Genomic DNA, 18,006 nt, shown 5'->3' on the forward strand with positions numbered 1-18,006 from the left:
TGCAACCAATGGGGGGAGGACTCATCTTTTCTTGCTTTCACATTAATTAATAATATTATATATTAATTAATTGATTGATTAATTTTTGTAACATTATTTTATTAATAATGTGACATGATTTTAGACAAACATTAGGGAAATGTGGAATATTTGATAAAGTCTATGTTTTGGATGAGAATTTTTTATAATTTTTTTAGAAATTATTGCTTAAAGGAAACCCATAAACAAGAACAAAGAAAAATGATTCATTCTTGTTCTTTCCAACTTTGGGATTTTTTTTTTTTTTTTTTTTTTTTTTTTTTTTTTTTTTTTTTTNAATTGGAAGTACAATTTCGGACGGGAATAAGTCAAAGGCAAGCTAAACTCGTGTTTCTACGGCCTTCGTTGGGATTCATGCCCTCATATTTAAGTGATAATATTTGGCATAGTTAGATCAAATTGGATTGGATTCATTATTTAATAAAGCACGGAGAGAAAAGATGCAAATTACCTACCGTTAGATCCTACATACAGTTGAACGGGAACAAAGCATTCCTCACAGAAGCGTAAAAACCTCATCAGTTGAAAACGGGAACAAAGCATTCCTCACAGAAGCGTAAAAACCTCTCTAACAGATGCATTTTAAAATCGTAAGACAACGACGATACGTAACAGACAAAAGTGAATAATATCTATTAGCAGTGACTGTTACACTTACTCTTGTAGTATGTTTAAAAAATACCTATAAAATTTTAAAAGTAGCATTAACACTATTAACCTTTAAATGGACAAACCGAAACAAGAGAACCTCATAGATGAACAGCCACAAACATTCCACCACAACACTTCCAGATGAACCAGAGAAAATTCCTTTGAAATGATGCTCCGTGCCTCTACCATGATTCATGAGACAGGCTTCTGAAATTTTCCATGAACCCACACCCTCTCCATGCTCTTACCATTTCGGCGATTTAAGGACTTCACACAACAATATTCCAACTCGAGCTGCAACGATAATCATGCTCTAAAGTTAGTCGGGATGGTATCAATTATTTTCTATACTTTATAAGGTCAGTAACAGGACATCACCATTGTTGTAAACAGATTGGGATATGAACTATAATAATTAAGTATATGTATTTAAACCTGGTAGTAAGTACCTCAACGAAGCCTGCAGTGACAAACAGATCTCTCAAGGTATTTAAGCAGAAGAAATAAGAACGCGTTCCATCCAATCGGACATATGCCCTGAATCCTACTCTTTGATCTTGCCCAAATCGAAGCATCGTCATATCATATAGACCTGCATTCCGTTAAACAGGATATCGATCAGCAGAATGTTTAAAACATGTTACATGAGCTAGAAAGGACAGGAATTTTCTATACTTGGGATTTAAAGCAAACTAAAATAACATCATCAGTCTTATCATAATCTATTACCATAGTCGCGAAATAAGAGCAGGCCTCCAGGCTTCAACGCCATATAGCATTCTCTAATCGATGCTGGAATCCTCTGGAGAGGCACTGCTGATAATGTAAATATCTGAAATAGTGAAAAAGAAAGCCAAAGAACATTCAACTGTCATTACCAAGATTCAAGAAGTCATTAGAAGTGAAGGAAGTTTGTTAATGTTGCACAATATATTAGTTTTCACCAAGGGAGAGAGCGTTCATGCCTTAACACCATTTAGATATTTCATTAATTTCTTTGCAAATATAAAATGCTCCACAAATAACAGGAATCAAAATTCAAAGCGTGTGTGTATATATATATATATATATATATATATATATATATATATATATAAAACTAATGCATTGGATAAAATTAGAGTAACTATATAAAAATACAAAAAGAGGAGCATACCAAAGTAAGAAAATCAACCCCACCAATGCAACATTCACTTTTTTCTGGTTCGGTGGCCTGAGATCCTTCCTTCTCTGCAAACATAGAGAAAGATGGATAAGGGTGCAAGCCTGTAAGGAAAGCAGTAGTAGGAAAGCAGAAGTCTTGCAGTTGATGTGTCACGACCCAGATCCACCGCTAGCAGATATTGTCCTCTTTGGGCTTCCCTTTCGGGTTTCCCCTCAAGGCTTTAAAACACGTCTGCTAGGGGAAGGTTTCCACACCCTTATAAATGGTGGTTTGTTATCCTCCCCAACCAATGTGGGACATCACATAATGAGTTATGTCTAAAGGGATAGGCAAAATAACAACCTGGAGTAGTAAAACTCGTCTGCTGTAGCGAAGTGTTTCCACGGCATGAATTGCAGGCCAACCATGTTGGAAACTTACTAGTAGAAAAATCACAATAGAATGGACGAAATCGATCTTTTAAAGATGCAATACCGACATCATTTAAAATCTCTTTAGCTCTCTCAAGAGTTTCCGTGCTACAATCGCAAGCATAGATGACAATATTTTCGTTCCCACTACAAAGAAAGTAATCATGTGTAAAGATAATGAATTGGTAGCAATAAGATCTAGCACTCAAAGGCCATATTTAATGGTACAAATTTCTTCTATCTTGACCATGCAAATGCACTACAAGTACTGGGATGAACATAAAACATTGCGAACGCTGTGTTCGATTCCATAATCGTCGCAGATGCACTCGTAACACCTAATGAAGTTTCATGAAGGAATATCTGTGATTCAGCTCTTGAACAAAGTAAGAAAAATGTATAGAATACACATCATCCTTCATTTAGAAGGGGAGAGATGAGGAAAATGAAGCGACCATGCTCCGTTCTAAGTGGTTTCGGTGTTAAAAACCAAAAGGTCATTTTCCATAGGCCCTCACTAAATGGCTCAACTTGGCCAATCAATAATCATTGTTTTCTATAAGCTCTAACTTTATCGACAAAGTATATGAATATCAACCTACATGAAAAGTTTCGAATTTCAACGGAATATGGAAGAGTATATCGTTATATGAGCGTATATCCTACCGATGATGCAAATGGGAACCTGCATAGAGTAGGATGGATAGTCCAGAATCAAGATCTCAAAAGGAAGTGAAGGATCAATTCGCTCTTATAATGAACACCTCTCGCTCGTAACTAATCGAGAACAGAACACATTAAGAGGTTATGTGAAGAACCCTAAAACAAGTTCTTGAACTTGTCCTAACGAAATAAAAAAGGAGAGATATAGATTATATTCATCTTCCAAAGATGCTACCTATCAATCCTATAACATACGACATGGAGGAATTGGCCAGTATTTCATATAAACAAAGACAACGCAACTCGTTTGTATCAACCAAATTTCTACGTTATCAAACTCCCAAAAAAATTGAAGTAAAGCAGAGGAAAAGTTGAATACGTTGGAGGTTACCGCAAGATTGGAAGAGCAGTGCTTCCATTACCACAACCAACCTCCAAAACTTTACAGTTCTTCTTACAGGAAACCAGTTCAGGGAATTCCTTCAACAAATACCGCCTTTCCTGAAGCGAAACGCAAAGAGCTCAAATCACAACTACTCTAAAAGAAACAACAAAGTTAGGTTGCTATGAATACGCTAAAAGGAATCAAAACCTTGAAGAATTTGCCGGAGGAGTGGCGGAGGTGAAAGCGGCTCCAAGCGTCAGAATCGGCTTCTGCAGAAACTGAGGGAATGGAATCGCAGGGCTGAAATGGAAGCAAATGGTACTGCAAAAGCGGGTCGTTCTCGACCCGAATTCGTAGCTCTTCCCAGTCGAAATCTTTGGAGAAATATTCGGCGGCTTCCCCCATTCAGTTCTTCGCTTCCAAATCAAGAAATTCTCCACCAAATCTGCAAGAGAAGGAAAATCGAGCCACTTCTGAAACTTGAATCGCCCTCTAATTTGTTCTACTCCTTTTCTTTCACAGTAGAACCTAATCTTTTGGTCATTTCTTTGTTAATTGGCATAATTTCTTAAGATCCTAGGTTTAGATTCTCATTTCTATATTTATTTTTATCAATTTGATTTTTTTTTTACGATCATCAAACTCAAATATCAAACATTCATAACTCATCATTACATCAATTACAAAAATCAAATATTTATAATCTTAATAATAATCTTAAAAGTAGGATAAGGTAAGATTAGGTGGGTGAGGTTAATACGACTAAAAAATTATCGCAACCCATTTAAATTTTCCAAAAATTCAACCCAACCAATGGAGAAAAAAAAAATCAATCCTACCCAACTTTTAGAATTTAAAATTCAACCCAACCAACTTAATCCATAAATTTTTTATCAGTTGGGTTGGGTTGATTGAGTTTTTCGGGTGATAAGATTTTTTGAACGCTTAATCTCGAGATAGTGTATTAATTTTGGGTTGGGTTGATTGAGTTTTTTGGGTGATAAGATTTTTTGAACCCTTAATCTCGAGATAGTGTATTAATTTTTTGTGATATGTTGACATTTACATTAATGTTTTCACTTGTCCATAGGTTCAACATGCACTAAATTCTTGACCTACTCGACCGTTTTTTGACTTACTAGACATTAAATAGAAAGTTGAGGTCTGATTAAGCACAAAATTCCCTATTTTGAATAGTGAAATATTTGACACAATGTTCGATCCCACAAAAGGGGATCTTTACAAATTTCGAAATAGTGAAATATTTGCCACAATGTTCGATCCCACAAAAGGGGATCTTTACAAATTTCGAAGTGCCCTTTTTTCTCTTTAATAGCAATGTTTAGAATGAGTTCGGTTATAAAAAGGCTTACTATAAAGGTTGAGAAAAGGGGCAAAAAGGGTTCACCCAAAGAAAGAACTAACTTTTCATCTCGAAACCCATCTTAAAACTAGTTCAATAATAGCCATTGAAAGTGCTCAAAGTTCAAACCAAGTATGATGTGATATCAAAAGCAAAAGCAGCGAGCTTGACGTATACTTATTGAAAATTATGAAACGGTTTGATTTCCATTTGAGGGAGACAGCATTGAGATTGACCCTTTTCGTTGGATTATTGTCATCCTCCAATGAAACATGAAAGATTCTCATCAAGTCGTACGTCATCTCAGATTGCACGTTTTGACATCTTTAACCATAACTCAAAGACATAGAAAAACCCACTGGAAGTCTAAGAAGAATCTACAAGAGCAAGTCATAGATAGAAGTTGGTACCAAATCTGACCCGATCTTAAGGACTTTTTTTTGATCCGTTTCTCTAATAAAAGAAAAAAAATGTTGAAACAAGAGCAAACCCAAAGAGTAAAGCAGCTCAACCAAAAGGAATATGGGCGTTCACCTGTAAAACCTGTAAAAACGATTTGGTAAAAGTAAGGTCGCTCGTAAGAGCTCTAACTTGTGGTGGTATACCAAAACACGATGCTATCTCATTCGATACGAAAATTTACAGAGAATTTATAGAAGAATGTAAATAAGGCACATCAAAAAGTAAAGTGAAAGTGAAGTTATGTATTGTTGTTTTACCTGTTGTAGTTTATGAATTAATCAAACAGCATTGTTGTTCATCACCGGGAGATTATTGCAAGGAATTCTAAATCACCAGAGGTATCTGTTTATATGATCAAATTGGAGATTGCAAAAGGTAACAACTACAGCAAACTTGTTCATCTAAGTAAAAACAGGGGAATTAGAATTAGACAGCGACTTAACAAGCAAATACACCATGAAAGGTGGATGAACTTAGAAAGGTGGGGGAAGGGAAAATAAAATGCAAGAGGAGCTTAAGAACTTCTAAAGAGTTTATCACCTTTACAGTATATGGTGCATACTACAACCAGAATTAGCTAACAGAGAGTGAAGAGGAGATGCCTGGCATTGCAACTGTTGATATTGTACATTTATCTACGACAAACTTTGCGGTCCTGTCCTGTCCTGTCCTGTCCCGTCCCGTCCCGTCCCGTGTGTTAGCTTCAATCGGGAATCTGATCGTAATCTCCGTTTTCGGGAGAATGATGGCTTGTTCTTCCTGCAAAAAAACAAGGAAAAATGAAGGGATTGTGTCATGTGTGTGGGTCTTTTTTATAGTATGATTATACCTGTCAAATCATAAGCATTGTTTGTGGCATCCAGACTCATCCTCCAGTCTGTAGATCGCAACGACGTCAGGTTCACTCCCCGGGGCTGAAGCAAGAAATGACTCTCCCCAATACCTTGATGCTCATCGTTTCCCCTGACTTGATTACCTCCCGAGTCGACATTCGAGCCATAGCGTAGATTTGACATTGGTGTCCCACCAGTAGGCGAGGGCAACTTTCCAGCAGATGCATCACCTTTAACACCACCAACTTCCTTCTTCGGGTCGATTACGAAGGTACCTACAATGACCTGATGTGGACAGGTCCGTACCAGAATGAACTAAGCAAAAGAATAATAATCTAAAACTCTTTAAGCCTACTAACTTAAGCAAGTGAAATCTCCCACTCCCTATCTGTTGGTTACCGTACCTGCACAGGTCCAGCAGCCTTCAACGGTCCACCGACTCCCCCTCCTATTATATGGCCATCAGCACTCGATAAACATACACTAAGACCACCAGTCTTTCCTCCGAAGTCAGTTCGTATATAAGATCCGCATAATGAAACAATCTCAAAACGACCCTAATAGTATCATTACATTGCAAATAGTTATTATAATGCATTATCAAAATGAGAAGCCAGTTATCCTTTGTCTATTTTCTGCAAGAGCTCACAGAATATATCAAGATTTAAACAAATTTATCCATGATAGATACAAAGCATCATTCTTATTTTCTTTTCCTCCGCACACTGAGGAAGAAATGCAATATCAGATGGGGAAAACAAAATACCTCATATGTAATATTGCCTCCAGATGTCGCTGGTTGACGGAGAGATGCGTTGGAGATCGAACCAGATGCAGAAAGGATACAAATTTCCCGCTTACATTGTTGCATAAAGAGCATAATTTTCTGACCCACATCCTATTCAATATGACCGTAGTGAGTGTTAGGAGGGTAAAGTGGCCAAGGTATACAGCCAAAGCTCATCAAGCATATAATATAGAGTATACATGAGCCATTATTAAATGAAAAATGACAAGTAAACCAATTAAGAAATTCGTCCGTATCTACCAAATAAATAAACAAGGTTTGCTATAACTAAGAGACTAACTAAATGACACGAAATCCAAAAGGGCGTCCTTGCCTGTCATATATTGCCCTATTTGGGCTTTTCCCTTCGGGCTTCCCCTCAAGGTTTTTAAAACGCATAAGCTAGGGAGAGGTTTCCAAACCATTGTAAAGAATGCTTCGTTCTCCTCCCCAACCGATGTGAGATCTCACATTGCCATTTATGTTAACATTTTTACTTCTGAAAACAAGAGGTACTTTTAGCTGTTATGTAGAAAACAACAATTTCATTGATCGAATGAAATGTACGAGTAAAAACCAGAGCCAAATGGAATTACCGACATACACTTCATTGAGCAACAACCAAAGAGCTACCGGATAATCCACTCTCTCTTTGCAATATTTTCGAGAGATGAGGCCTAAAGAAATAACACTTTTAATGCTATGGAGAAATGGGATACCGTAAGATTTAAACGTTTAGATGAAGACTTCTCTCAATGTGCTTCTGTAATATTTCTACTTCTCTGACGTTGACCAATTGGAGAGTTTTTTCTTTCCATAATAATCTCCTTTGATTTGGGTGGGTTTCTTATCCTCCCTTATATTCCTTCATTTTCAATAAAAGATTTGCTACCTAGAAAGACAAAAACAAAAGCTTCAAGGACACTCCAATGATAAATAATCTATCAAGAAACAGCCCATATAATCTCATGCCTTGCCCTTAAAAGGAAAGCTGCACGGCATATTGAGAATGAAGTTTTGGGCATCTCGAGAAAGTACCACCTGCCACCAAACTGACTTAAGAGCTTCCACCTAGGAGGAATAGAGACACACGACTTCGCCAAGCAATTTGCAGAAACAAGTGACTTATGTTGCATCTCTGCTTAACTTTGCACTAGCATCGCAACCCGTAAAGAGAGAGTACTTATAAGGATTCCTCTTTCGAAATACATTCCAATATTGATACCTCGAAGAAAAAGAACACACATAACACTTACTAAACCTTCTTCTTGGAAGATGATAAAATCATTGGTAGCCAGGTTGTTAGGCAACGACTTAACAAGAAAAAATGTCCCGAACCTATTAAGTAAAACCCGTCACTAGTAGAGAACCTAGATCCAGATGGCCATACACTCTTCTGTCTCTCTATGATTAAGGTTTTTCATGAAACTAAGCCGCCAACCCACCACAGCTCCACTTTCCTAAAACCCAAATCAGTGGTTCTGAACCTTCATCTCCTTGTTATTGGACACAAAAATTCTTGGAAAAGGATCACAAAAGAGGCAGAAAACAAAAAATGATTTGCTTGAAGGAGTTTCTCAACCTGAATGCAGTTATCTATATATAGTCGCAAACAACTATTTAACATGAGCCATCAATTGATCAGATAGAAATTAGAATACATGGGCATAATATGAAAAGATAAAGCTATATTGATACAAATCTACATAGATGAAAAAGAATGAGCTGTAATGGTTAATACGAAATAAGTAGCTATAATAACATGGCGATCACATCACACAAAAAAATTTACACAACAGAACCATAGAACCACAAAACACAGAGAGTTCTTCCTTTGAGGGAAAGACTGTGAAGCAACCAATAATGGATCATCTTTTATACTTCGATTTTTATCCTTTTTTTCCATTCATACTTTCAAGTTTCCTTGTTTGCATGCAGAATATTATTCTGTCAGAAAACGAAAATGACCATAGTGGAGTTGCAGATTAGCCTGGCACTCTCTTATTCAGATATGCGTAACATTCAGTCCTACCAAAAACCACATGATACACGTACCTTACGCATATTCAAGAACATAAATCTAAAATTTCCTTTGTGTATGCATAGGAGTACATGAACATGTGTGCCAGTATGTGAGAGGGTTACTAAGAAACCATCCTCATCTGCAAGTCGTCCTCAATTTTTTTCCAACGTCATCCACTATTTATAACAATTCTCAAATGTGTATTCTCTTGTTTAAATCACATTTCTCCTGCATTACAACACCTTTTAATTGAGTATTATCTTATTTTTCTTCTTTTTCTGCACTCTATAGCATTCAGACCATTTAATGTTCAATAGATTCAAAATTAGGACCAATTCTACAGCATTACTAAGATGAGAAAATTCATGAGTCCAAGTGGTTGGCTCAAAGATTCTCAATACAAAAGTCTCAACAATGACTCTCGTGGATTTAAATTCAAGTGCATTGCCCTTGGATAGTAAGCATAATAATTGTAAATATATATCTCTATTTGATCACAAATAGATTGTGATATTGTGTAGATTTTTAATGCTTTCTCTACATAATTTATGTGTGTGTGCACGTGCGTGCATATGATAAGAAACAAATGTGTCAAAACTTTATATTTTGAGAGTTTTTTATAGTTGTGTTGAGGATGGCTGCTTGTTCTCCCTTTCTTTTTACTTTTCCATGCCCATTGCCCACTTTCATCTCTTTCAGGAAAGCTTTGGTAGATATCACTCAACACCAAGAGGGAAAAAAAGTACAATATTAGGGAAAAGTCAAGTCAATGTAGTTAAATAGTTTTATCTTACAACTATGTGTATATAATCAGAAAAGCGAATTCAAATGACTCGTAAACAGAATCTCAAGTATTCAACCTTACTTGCCCCCAAAACAAGACAAAAGGAAAAGAAAAAGGGAGGGAGGGAAGGGGAAGAAAAAGGAGAGAGAAAGAGAGAACAGAAAAGCTTCTGCATAATCTCTATAAGTGGACATTGTGCCCCATCAGAGTATGAAAACTTAACCAATCGGTGGTTGAGGCGGGCACGTTCCTTTTAAATTAAAAGCAGTAAAGATTGAATCTTTCAAATAACTTCAAAAACATCATATGCAGAAACAATGTCTATTATTTATCAAGACATAAACTATATTGAAAGGCAAGAGATCGGAAATTGAATTGAGAAACAATCAAATGCACAAACACGTTCAAAATACTCTGCATCCCAACACAAAATAGTAATCAAGATCATAGAAATTCCTGAGATTCCTAATGGTATTGGTGTCCTATTGCAGTACCAATGCCATCATACTAGATATATCAATGCCAGGACAACATGACATGCACTTCCAAGCACGTCGGTATAAATGGAATCAAATCTATGAAAGCTAAGGAGAACCATTACCTCACCAGCCGCTACATTAATAACATGTGGCGAAAAACCTTGGCCTGCATTACCTACATCTCCAGTGAGAAGAACCAACTTCAAGTAAGTACTCAAGCGTATAGTCGTGAGTGAAAAAATACGAAACTAAATGAAACCTTAATATATATACATAGTCATGACAGGAAACATGTTATTTCAGAACATGAAAACATTACCAACGCTTCGTTTTGCATCTATTGTTTAAGAAAATTTACCAACTATTCCCCCTACTCTCGTATGCTTCAGGAGTGTATCGGTTTTTTTTTTTTTTTTTTTTTTTTTTTNTTTTTCCTTTCCCTTTCTTCTTTTCATTTAGATGGTGGACAGAGTAACAAAAGTTTTCAAGTGGTAAACCCACACTCACATCAACCTCACAAACAGCCCCAAAAGTAAATGCACCGTCCTCACACAATATCAAATTTCAAGAGAGGTTTCTAATTTGAAGCAAATCCCCAAAATGGATAGCTACTAAAGCCATTATGGATTTATCAAAAGAGATCCAATGTGAACAAATAAAAAAAAAAACAAATTTGTTCCTTATTTTCAACATAAATGAAAATTGTTTCATATACAAATCATGGTGCAAATGCAACACAATTAGTGATCAAGATAGTTCATTATCTACATAACAAACGAACAAACAAGAACTCTAATCATAATTCTAGAATTCTAAACTTCTACACGAATGGCTGCAACCAAAATTCAGATACAATTTTCAACATATGGAGTAGAGATTTGAATCGGTTGAGGATATAATGGCTAAAAATTCAGATACAATTCTCATAAACTCCAGGTTAGTTCCGGAAATTAAACAAAAACTATCATAACCCGAACGTTCATGCTAACCAAAATACAGTAAAAAATCGAGGAAACTCGCTGAAAAGGAGTACAAGGGAATCAACAGGACTTTTGAGAGTAGGGTTTAAAACAAAAACAAGAACAAAAAATGAATTCAAAGAACAGAAACCAGAGAGAACCCTCAAACGAAGATTATAGAAACGGTAAAAAAGGAAATTTCATTCCACAACCCAGAAATCCGAAAACAACGACAAATTCCAAAACCCCAGAAAAATCCACAAAATTCGCAACAAGGGCAAAACAATTCAATAAAAAAACTCGTCAAATAAAGCACAAAAACCCACCAAGTGCAGCCAACTGAGATTTCTTCGAAAACGCGGAGAAGGAAGAAGAAGCGGAAACGGCATTAAGGGAAGAAGAAGAAGCGAGGTCCTTCTTAGCCTTGGAGGACGAAGAGTGAGACGACGCTGTAGCAGCTTTCTTGGCCGCTAAAGCTTCCTCCGGCGTACCGTACTTCCTCGGCCGGCCTCTCTTACGGCGGGCAGGCTCGAGAGGCGAAGAGGACACGGCGGCGGAGGGGACGGAGTGAGGGTAAACGACGTGGGGGCCGGCGTCGGAGGAGGAGAGGTGGTGGGTAGGGGGTAATAGGCCATTGGTCGGCGATGTGGTGGGACTCTGATGGTGGTGTTGGTGGTGGAAGTAGGAGCTGAGCTGGTTTTCATTGGGTTCCATTTTTGAGATGAGAGAGAGATAGAGAGAGAAAGAGAAAGAAAAGGTACGTTAGATAAGGGAAATAAAAGTTAAAAGAGGAAGAAATGAGTTGGAATGAAAAAAGTTAACAGAGATTTGTTAAATAGAGAAAACAAGTTAGAAAAATCTGTCAAGAGTAATGTAACTATCTGTGAGGAGNTCATAAATAAATAATTCTTATATTTATTTATTTATTAAGAAGTAGTATGAGATTTGACTTCCTTTTTTTTTTCTTTGACTTAACACCTTTTTTTTTAGGGTTTATTTCTCTCTCTTCCTTTTTACTTTCTCTCTCTTAAATAATGTCTTAATTCGATCCAGTTGTTACAATAGCGGACTTGCAATGGTGCGACACACTCACTATCCAATGACAAGTGAGCTAACCCAACCCAATTCATTCTTACGTCGCCTATGGCCAAGCGACGTATGCTCGAGCCTCTAACCTCGGTTTAAAGGTTTTATAAAACGAGGACAAAGAGAGATTTTTGAAAGAAACGTTATATAAGCAAGCAAGAGAGTAACAACAACGGCTCACAGTATATAACGTGGGGTAGGAAGACGTTGACAAGTTCATATAATTTATGTTCGGTAAAACAAATCATGATTGTTAAAACGAAGCTTAGACGAAGTTGAATTCAACTACCAACGACCACGGAACTTAATTTTTTATGCTACAAATTTGGCACGAATTTGACTATTGTCTTCTAATTACTCGTACCTTAATTTTGATCATATTAATTTCGATAACGACTATTAATATAATAAATTTTGTAAGTCAACTTAGAATTAAGTTCATAAAAGTGACAAATATAATCCTTTCTCTCTCTATCTCATTTAAATATTTTCATTTAATGAATTAAAATTTTTAATTATGATTAGATATTCCACGAAAAGTGATATGAAGTTTAATAAGATGGTCGAACGAGTATTTTCGTTAGAGCAATTTTGGTAGGATGGTATTATAACTCGGCTTCGTTCTACTTATAATAGATGTTTGATGATTACAATTCAATTGTTATAGAGTGGTACCATCGATAGACATAAATATAATAAAACAAACGACAATGTCTAAATCATTGCTACTTGTCACTGGTTTGAGATGAACATAGCTTGTAAAGAGCACGGTAAACAATGGATATGAATACAATATGTTGAACAAGTACCATAATCATATCTGTTGATAAACGATCATTTGGTGTACCAGCCCAAACCCACCGCTAGCAGATATTGTCATCTTTAGGCTTACTCTTCAAGGGCTTCCCCTTAAGGCTTTAAAATGAGTCTATTAGGGAGAGGTTTTCACATCATTATAAGGACGGTTTTGTTCCTCTCTCCAACCAAATATAAGGAATGTGTCTACTAGGGAAAGGTTTCCACACCCGTCATTGCTACTTGTCAATAATTTATGATGAACATAGCTTGTACAAAGCAAGATATCAGTGAGATCCCACCTCGGTTGGGGAGAAGAATGAAGCATTCATTATAAGGGTATAGAAACCTCTCCCTAGTAAACGGATCTTAAAACCTTGAGGAGAAACTCGAAAGGAAAAGCCCAAAGAGAACAATACCTGCTAGCAGTGGGCTTGGACCATTACAGATGATACCAGGGCCAGACATTAGGCGATGTGGCAGCGAGGAGGCTGAACCCCAAAGAGGGGTGGACAGGAGGCGGTGTGCCAACAAGGACGCTGGACCCCAAAAGGGTGGATGGGGGGTCCCACATCGATTGGAGAAGGAAACGAGTGCCAGCGAGGACACTGGGCTCCGAAGAGAAGAGGATTGTGAGATCCCACATCGGTTAAGAGTGATCTGGAAAATGGGTTACAAGCAAAATAGAGTCAATACAAAACCAAAACCCTGTGATATGAAGAACATGAAGAACAGATACTCAGATTTGAATTTACATTGCTTTAACTTAAAGTTGCCTCAATGATTTACCTTTGAAGTTTTGGGTTTGGTTGAAGTTATGTTAGTAGGTGGGGGTCCAACTCAAGGCCAACTGGGTTCACTTGCCAGCTTCAAACCTATATCAATAATGGGTATTAAAACTTTTGGGGAGCATAGGAATGTAAGTAGAGCCCCCAAACAACAATTTGGAGGGTTGTGTCAAAACTTTCTACTTTTCCAGACCCAACACAAAGTTTAAGGTTAGGTTCACTAGGTTTAAACTATTGCCCAAACAACAAACAACTCTAAACCCATAATTTTAGGCCAGCTGCAAATCTAGAAAACAAATTGTTCGAGTAAAATATCCCTTTCACGAGTTTTTCGCCACCGATATTTGGTATTGAAGACATGATTTTAGGTCCTAAAGTTTCTTTCGATTATCTAGTAACAACGACGGTTAAATCCTTCAGAGCTAAGTCTTCAACGTTTGGAACCTAAGCCTTTGTCCTAGATTGTGTTTGATACATTCACGAACGATGATACTCGTTCGTTGATGTCCTATTGCATCTCACACCTTTGCCAGCCAACCAATGATTAAAAGCTGCGGCCAAATGGGTATCAGCTGCTTGTGAAGTTTTTGAAGTTTTTGAAACAGTGATGGATCAGACACTAGTTTTTGGAAAGATCCTTGGTTGGATAATGGTTCCCTTTGCTTGGTTTTCTCATCTTTTTGTCTCCTTCCTTCTATCGATGTCCACTTTTGTAGCTTGTCCTATCTTTTGAATTCCACGACATACAACAGTTCTAGTCATCCTTGTTTGAAAGGAAAGCGATAGTCACATCGATTCGAGAGGGAAACAAAGCATTACTTATAGGGATATGAAAATCACTCACTAACTGACGGGTTTTAAAACCATAAGGCTGACGGCGATACATAACGGGCCAAAGCAGACAATATTTGTTAGTAGTGGGTTTGGGCCGTTAGAAATGATATCATAGCTAGACACCGAGCGGTGTGTCAACGTGGACACTGGGCCCAAGGGGGATGGATTGTGAGATCTCACATTGGTTGGATAGGGAAACGAAACATTCCTCATAAGAGTATGGAAACCTCTCCTTAACAGACGGGTTTTAAAACCATAAGGCTGACGGCGATACATAACGGGCCAAAGTGGACAATATCTGTTACCAGTGGGTTTTGGCTGTTACAAATGATATCAGAGCTACACACCGAGCGGTGTGTCAACGAGGACACTGGGCCTAAGAGGGATGGATTGTGAGACCTCACATCCGTTGGAGAGGGGAACAAAGCATTTCTTATAAGGATATGGAAACCTCTTCCTAACAGACACGTTTTAAAACAGCGATGCTGACAATGATAAGTAACGGGCCATAGCGAATAATATCCGTTAGTAGTGTGCTTGGACGGTTACATAATGGATAGGTTTCATCCTAAGTGATTGCTCCTTGTCAGATATAAACCTCAAACAATTCAACTTTTTACCAAATATCTTCCTTCCTCTTTAAACAAGCATAGCGTAAGGTCTTGACATACCTTTGAGGAATAAGATATCACATTCTTTTTTCTTCGCTACTATACAGAACAATCATCAACCTCCCATGTACAACTCCATGAGTCCCTCATAGCTTATAGTTTCAATCCTCATCATCGGTGGTATCCTTGGTAGACGTTACGGCGATGTTGTGCGAGATTTTAAGTTCTTCCAACTGCAACACGATATTTTTTGTTCGATAAGAAACAAGAACTTGCTATAGACAAAGGGAAGTTACAAAAGAATTTGCTAAAGATATGGCACCACGGAGAAGCGTTAAGCTGCACAAAATTCCCAAAAAAAACAAAAGAAGTAGACTTATCATCTGTAACCGCCCAAGCTCAAGCTCAAGCCCACCACTGGTCGATATTGTCCTCTTTGGATGGTTACAAATTTTGGTGGATGATATTAGAGTTGTGGTGTTTCTATAATGTATTTTGCCATAAAGCATACATAGTGGCTATATAAAATGAGCATTTATGCTTTCCTTTAGCCAATGGCTAAGTTTCTTTGTAATTCTATGTAGTTTAGGTTGCATGTAGAATCATTCAAGCTTGACATGATCAATCTTACTTGTAGAGTTATTCGAATCTCAAACAAGTGTTCTTGCTTTCAGATATTTGATCAACAAGGTAATCTGAATTTTACTTTCCCTTGGAGTGATGCTTTATCATTAGGGCTAAGTGTTCGTACCTTTCCTTTGCAATTCTATGTAGTTTAGATTGCATGTTTAGAATCATTCAAGCTAGACATGATCAATTTTGCTTGTGGAGTGATCCGAATCTCAAACAAGTGTTCTTGTCTTGAGATATTCGATTAACAAGGTAATCCGAATCTTACTTCCCTTGTAATGATTCTTTATGATTGGTATCCAAGCCTTCCCTTAAGTTGATTCCTTATCATCAAGATACCTTCCAAAATCCCTAATTTCTCTAAATGATCGCCTACAAAAGCTCTAATTTCTTAAGATTTTCATAGTCTTGTTCTTCATAATATTATATTTTGCACTTTGTTCATATTTTGCACTTTTTTCAGTCAGTTTCACGGTTTTAAAACGCGTCTGCCAGGTTGAGGTCTCCACACCCTTACAAGGAATGGTTCGTTCCCCTCTCCAACCAATGTGGGATCTCACAATCCACTCCCTTCGAGGCCAGCGTCCTTGCTGGCACACCACCCGTGTTTGGTTTTGATACAGTTTGTAACAGTCTAAGTCCACCGTTAAAAGATATTGTCCATTTTGACCCGTTACGTACTGCCATCAGCCTCATGATTTTAAAACGCGTCTACCTGGAAGAGGTTTCCACATCCTTATAAGAAATGTTTCGTTCCCCTCTGCAACTGATGTGGGATCTCACAATCCACCCCCTTAAGGTCCAGCGTCCTCGTTGGCACACCGCCCGGTGTCTGACTCTAATACCATTTGTAACAGCCAAAGTCCACCGCTAGCCGATATTATCCATTTTGGTCCATTACGTATCTCCATAAGCCTCACAGTTTTAAAACGCATCTACTAGAGAGAGATTTCCACACCCTTATACGAAATGCTTCATTTCCCTCTCTAACATATATAGGATCTCACAATTGCTTAGTTTTAAATTTGTCAGGTATGTCTCGATGTAGGGAAAAGGAGATTTCTTGTCTACATCCTCTTGTCTTGTGACGAGGATAAGAGACATCACAAGGAGAAGCTCTTGAAAGGAAAATCCAAAGAGGACAATATCTACAAGCGGTGGGCTTGTAAAGCGCTCAAACAGACCAAAATTTGGATATGGAATCACGACATAAACCCAGTTGAAATAAACTCTTTTTTGATAGCTTATAACACAGAACAGCTACTCATTGTATCATATTATTAGCAGATTCTGAGATTTGATATGGGCTGATGAAGAACATAAAACAAACTGCATTTCAAGAAAAACATTATGCTCCACGAAATAACCTCAACTATTGATATTTGTCCAACAATCAAGGCAGCAAGCAAGACATAAGAACATGATCCAAAACCAAAAACTGAAAGAAAGAACTTACGGGAGGGTGTTAGACGAACACGACTCTCCACAATGGTATGATATTGTCCATTTTGAGTATAAGCTCTCGTGGCTTTCCTTTGGACTTCCTCAAAAGGCCTCATACCAATGGAGTTAGTATTCCTCATTTATAAACCTATGATCATTCCCTAAATTAGCCGACGTTGGACTTTCATCATCCAACAGAGGGCAGAGGAAGGCTTGTCATTTTGTTCATACAACGCCATTAGACTCCAAATACTTCCTAAAATCTTCCTTTCTTTTGCTTCTTTTTCCTAAATTGCAGAAAAGGGGTTCGAATTATCATAGAAATAGAGCGATTCAAACAATAGATCTGACCTCTTTGTGTCCCATGGAGAAGAAACACAGTTGCTTGCTGGTTGAGTGCTCGATTCTTCGATGGTATCGGTCCCCATCTCCGCAAGAATATTGGTTTAGAGTGCAGCAGACGTCTGAGCTTCAACCCGAACAGTGGCAGCCTTCCATCGCCTTGGGCCGTGATGGTGAGTTCCAGTTTCATCGCAGCCCACAACATTATTGGATTATATAAATGGGTGAATTTTGTGTCGAATAAATGGATATCAAATAAGTTAAAAGAAGTTTATTAAATGCATACATTAATATTTCTTCAAGTTATTGAATAAAAAACATGAATATTTGACTTCAAAATTAATGATTTTTCCATCGCGCATCACGCATGATAGGTTGAAAATCTCGAAGATTCAACTATGTCGATAGAAATTATTATGATTTTTACTATAGAAGTGATTTGTGCAAGTTGCCCTCGAACGAAAACGACATTAA

At 37.5% G+C, this 18,006-nt stretch overlaps 2 protein-coding genes and 1 long non-coding RNA gene across 5 annotated transcripts; all 3 read right to left on the reverse strand.

Annotated features, from left to right (window-relative positions):
* Nucleotides 1-565: 565 nt before the first annotated feature.
* On the reverse strand, nt 566-3,867 carry LOC111804999 (methyltransferase-like protein 6). Its single transcript, XM_023689855.1, has 7 exons — nt 3,521-3,867; nt 3,320-3,429; nt 2,198-2,412; nt 1,847-1,920; nt 1,420-1,522; nt 1,140-1,282; nt 566-984 (listed from the first exon to the last, which is right to left on the reverse strand). The coding sequence occupies exons 1-7, from the start codon at nt 3,716-3,718 to the stop codon at nt 883-885; spliced, it is 945 nt and encodes a 314-aa protein (XP_023545623.1). The 5' UTR covers nt 3,719-3,867; the 3' UTR covers nt 566-882.
* A 1,590-nt stretch (nt 3,868-5,457) lies between these two features.
* Nucleotides 5,458-11,750, reverse strand: LOC111805609 (AT-hook motif nuclear-localized protein 14-like). Its single transcript, XM_023690738.1, has 6 exons — nt 11,330-11,750; nt 10,167-10,219; nt 6,738-6,869; nt 6,376-6,528; nt 5,968-6,256; nt 5,458-5,897 (listed from the first exon to the last, which is right to left on the reverse strand). The coding sequence occupies exons 1-6, from the start codon at nt 11,715-11,717 to the stop codon at nt 5,842-5,844; spliced, it is 1,071 nt and encodes a 356-aa protein (XP_023546506.1). The 5' UTR covers nt 11,718-11,750; the 3' UTR covers nt 5,458-5,841.
* A 1,754-nt stretch (nt 11,751-13,504) lies between these two features.
* On the reverse strand, nt 13,505-17,728 carry LOC111805823. 3 transcript variants are annotated; one of them, XR_002816711.1, is made up of 4 exons: nt 17,542-17,728; nt 15,178-15,350; nt 13,674-13,759; nt 13,506-13,544 (listed from the first exon to the last, which is right to left on the reverse strand). It is a non-coding gene; the product is annotated as an uncharacterized LOC111805823 (long non-coding RNA). The 3 variants fall into 3 exon arrangements; XR_002816712.1 differs by lacking the exon at nt 13,674-13,759 and having other exon boundaries at nt 13,505-13,544; nt 17,542-17,722; XR_002816710.1 differs by lacking the exons at nt 13,506-13,544; nt 13,674-13,759 and having other exon boundaries at nt 15,096-15,350; nt 17,542-17,721.
* Between the last annotated feature and the right edge of the window lie 278 nt (nt 17,729-18,006).

This window comes from Cucurbita pepo, chromosome LG11 (assembly GCF_002806865.2).
Source record: "Cucurbita pepo subsp. pepo cultivar mu-cu-16 chromosome LG11, ASM280686v2, whole genome shotgun sequence".
Taxonomy (NCBI): Eukaryota; Viridiplantae; Streptophyta; class Magnoliopsida; order Cucurbitales; family Cucurbitaceae; genus Cucurbita; species Cucurbita pepo.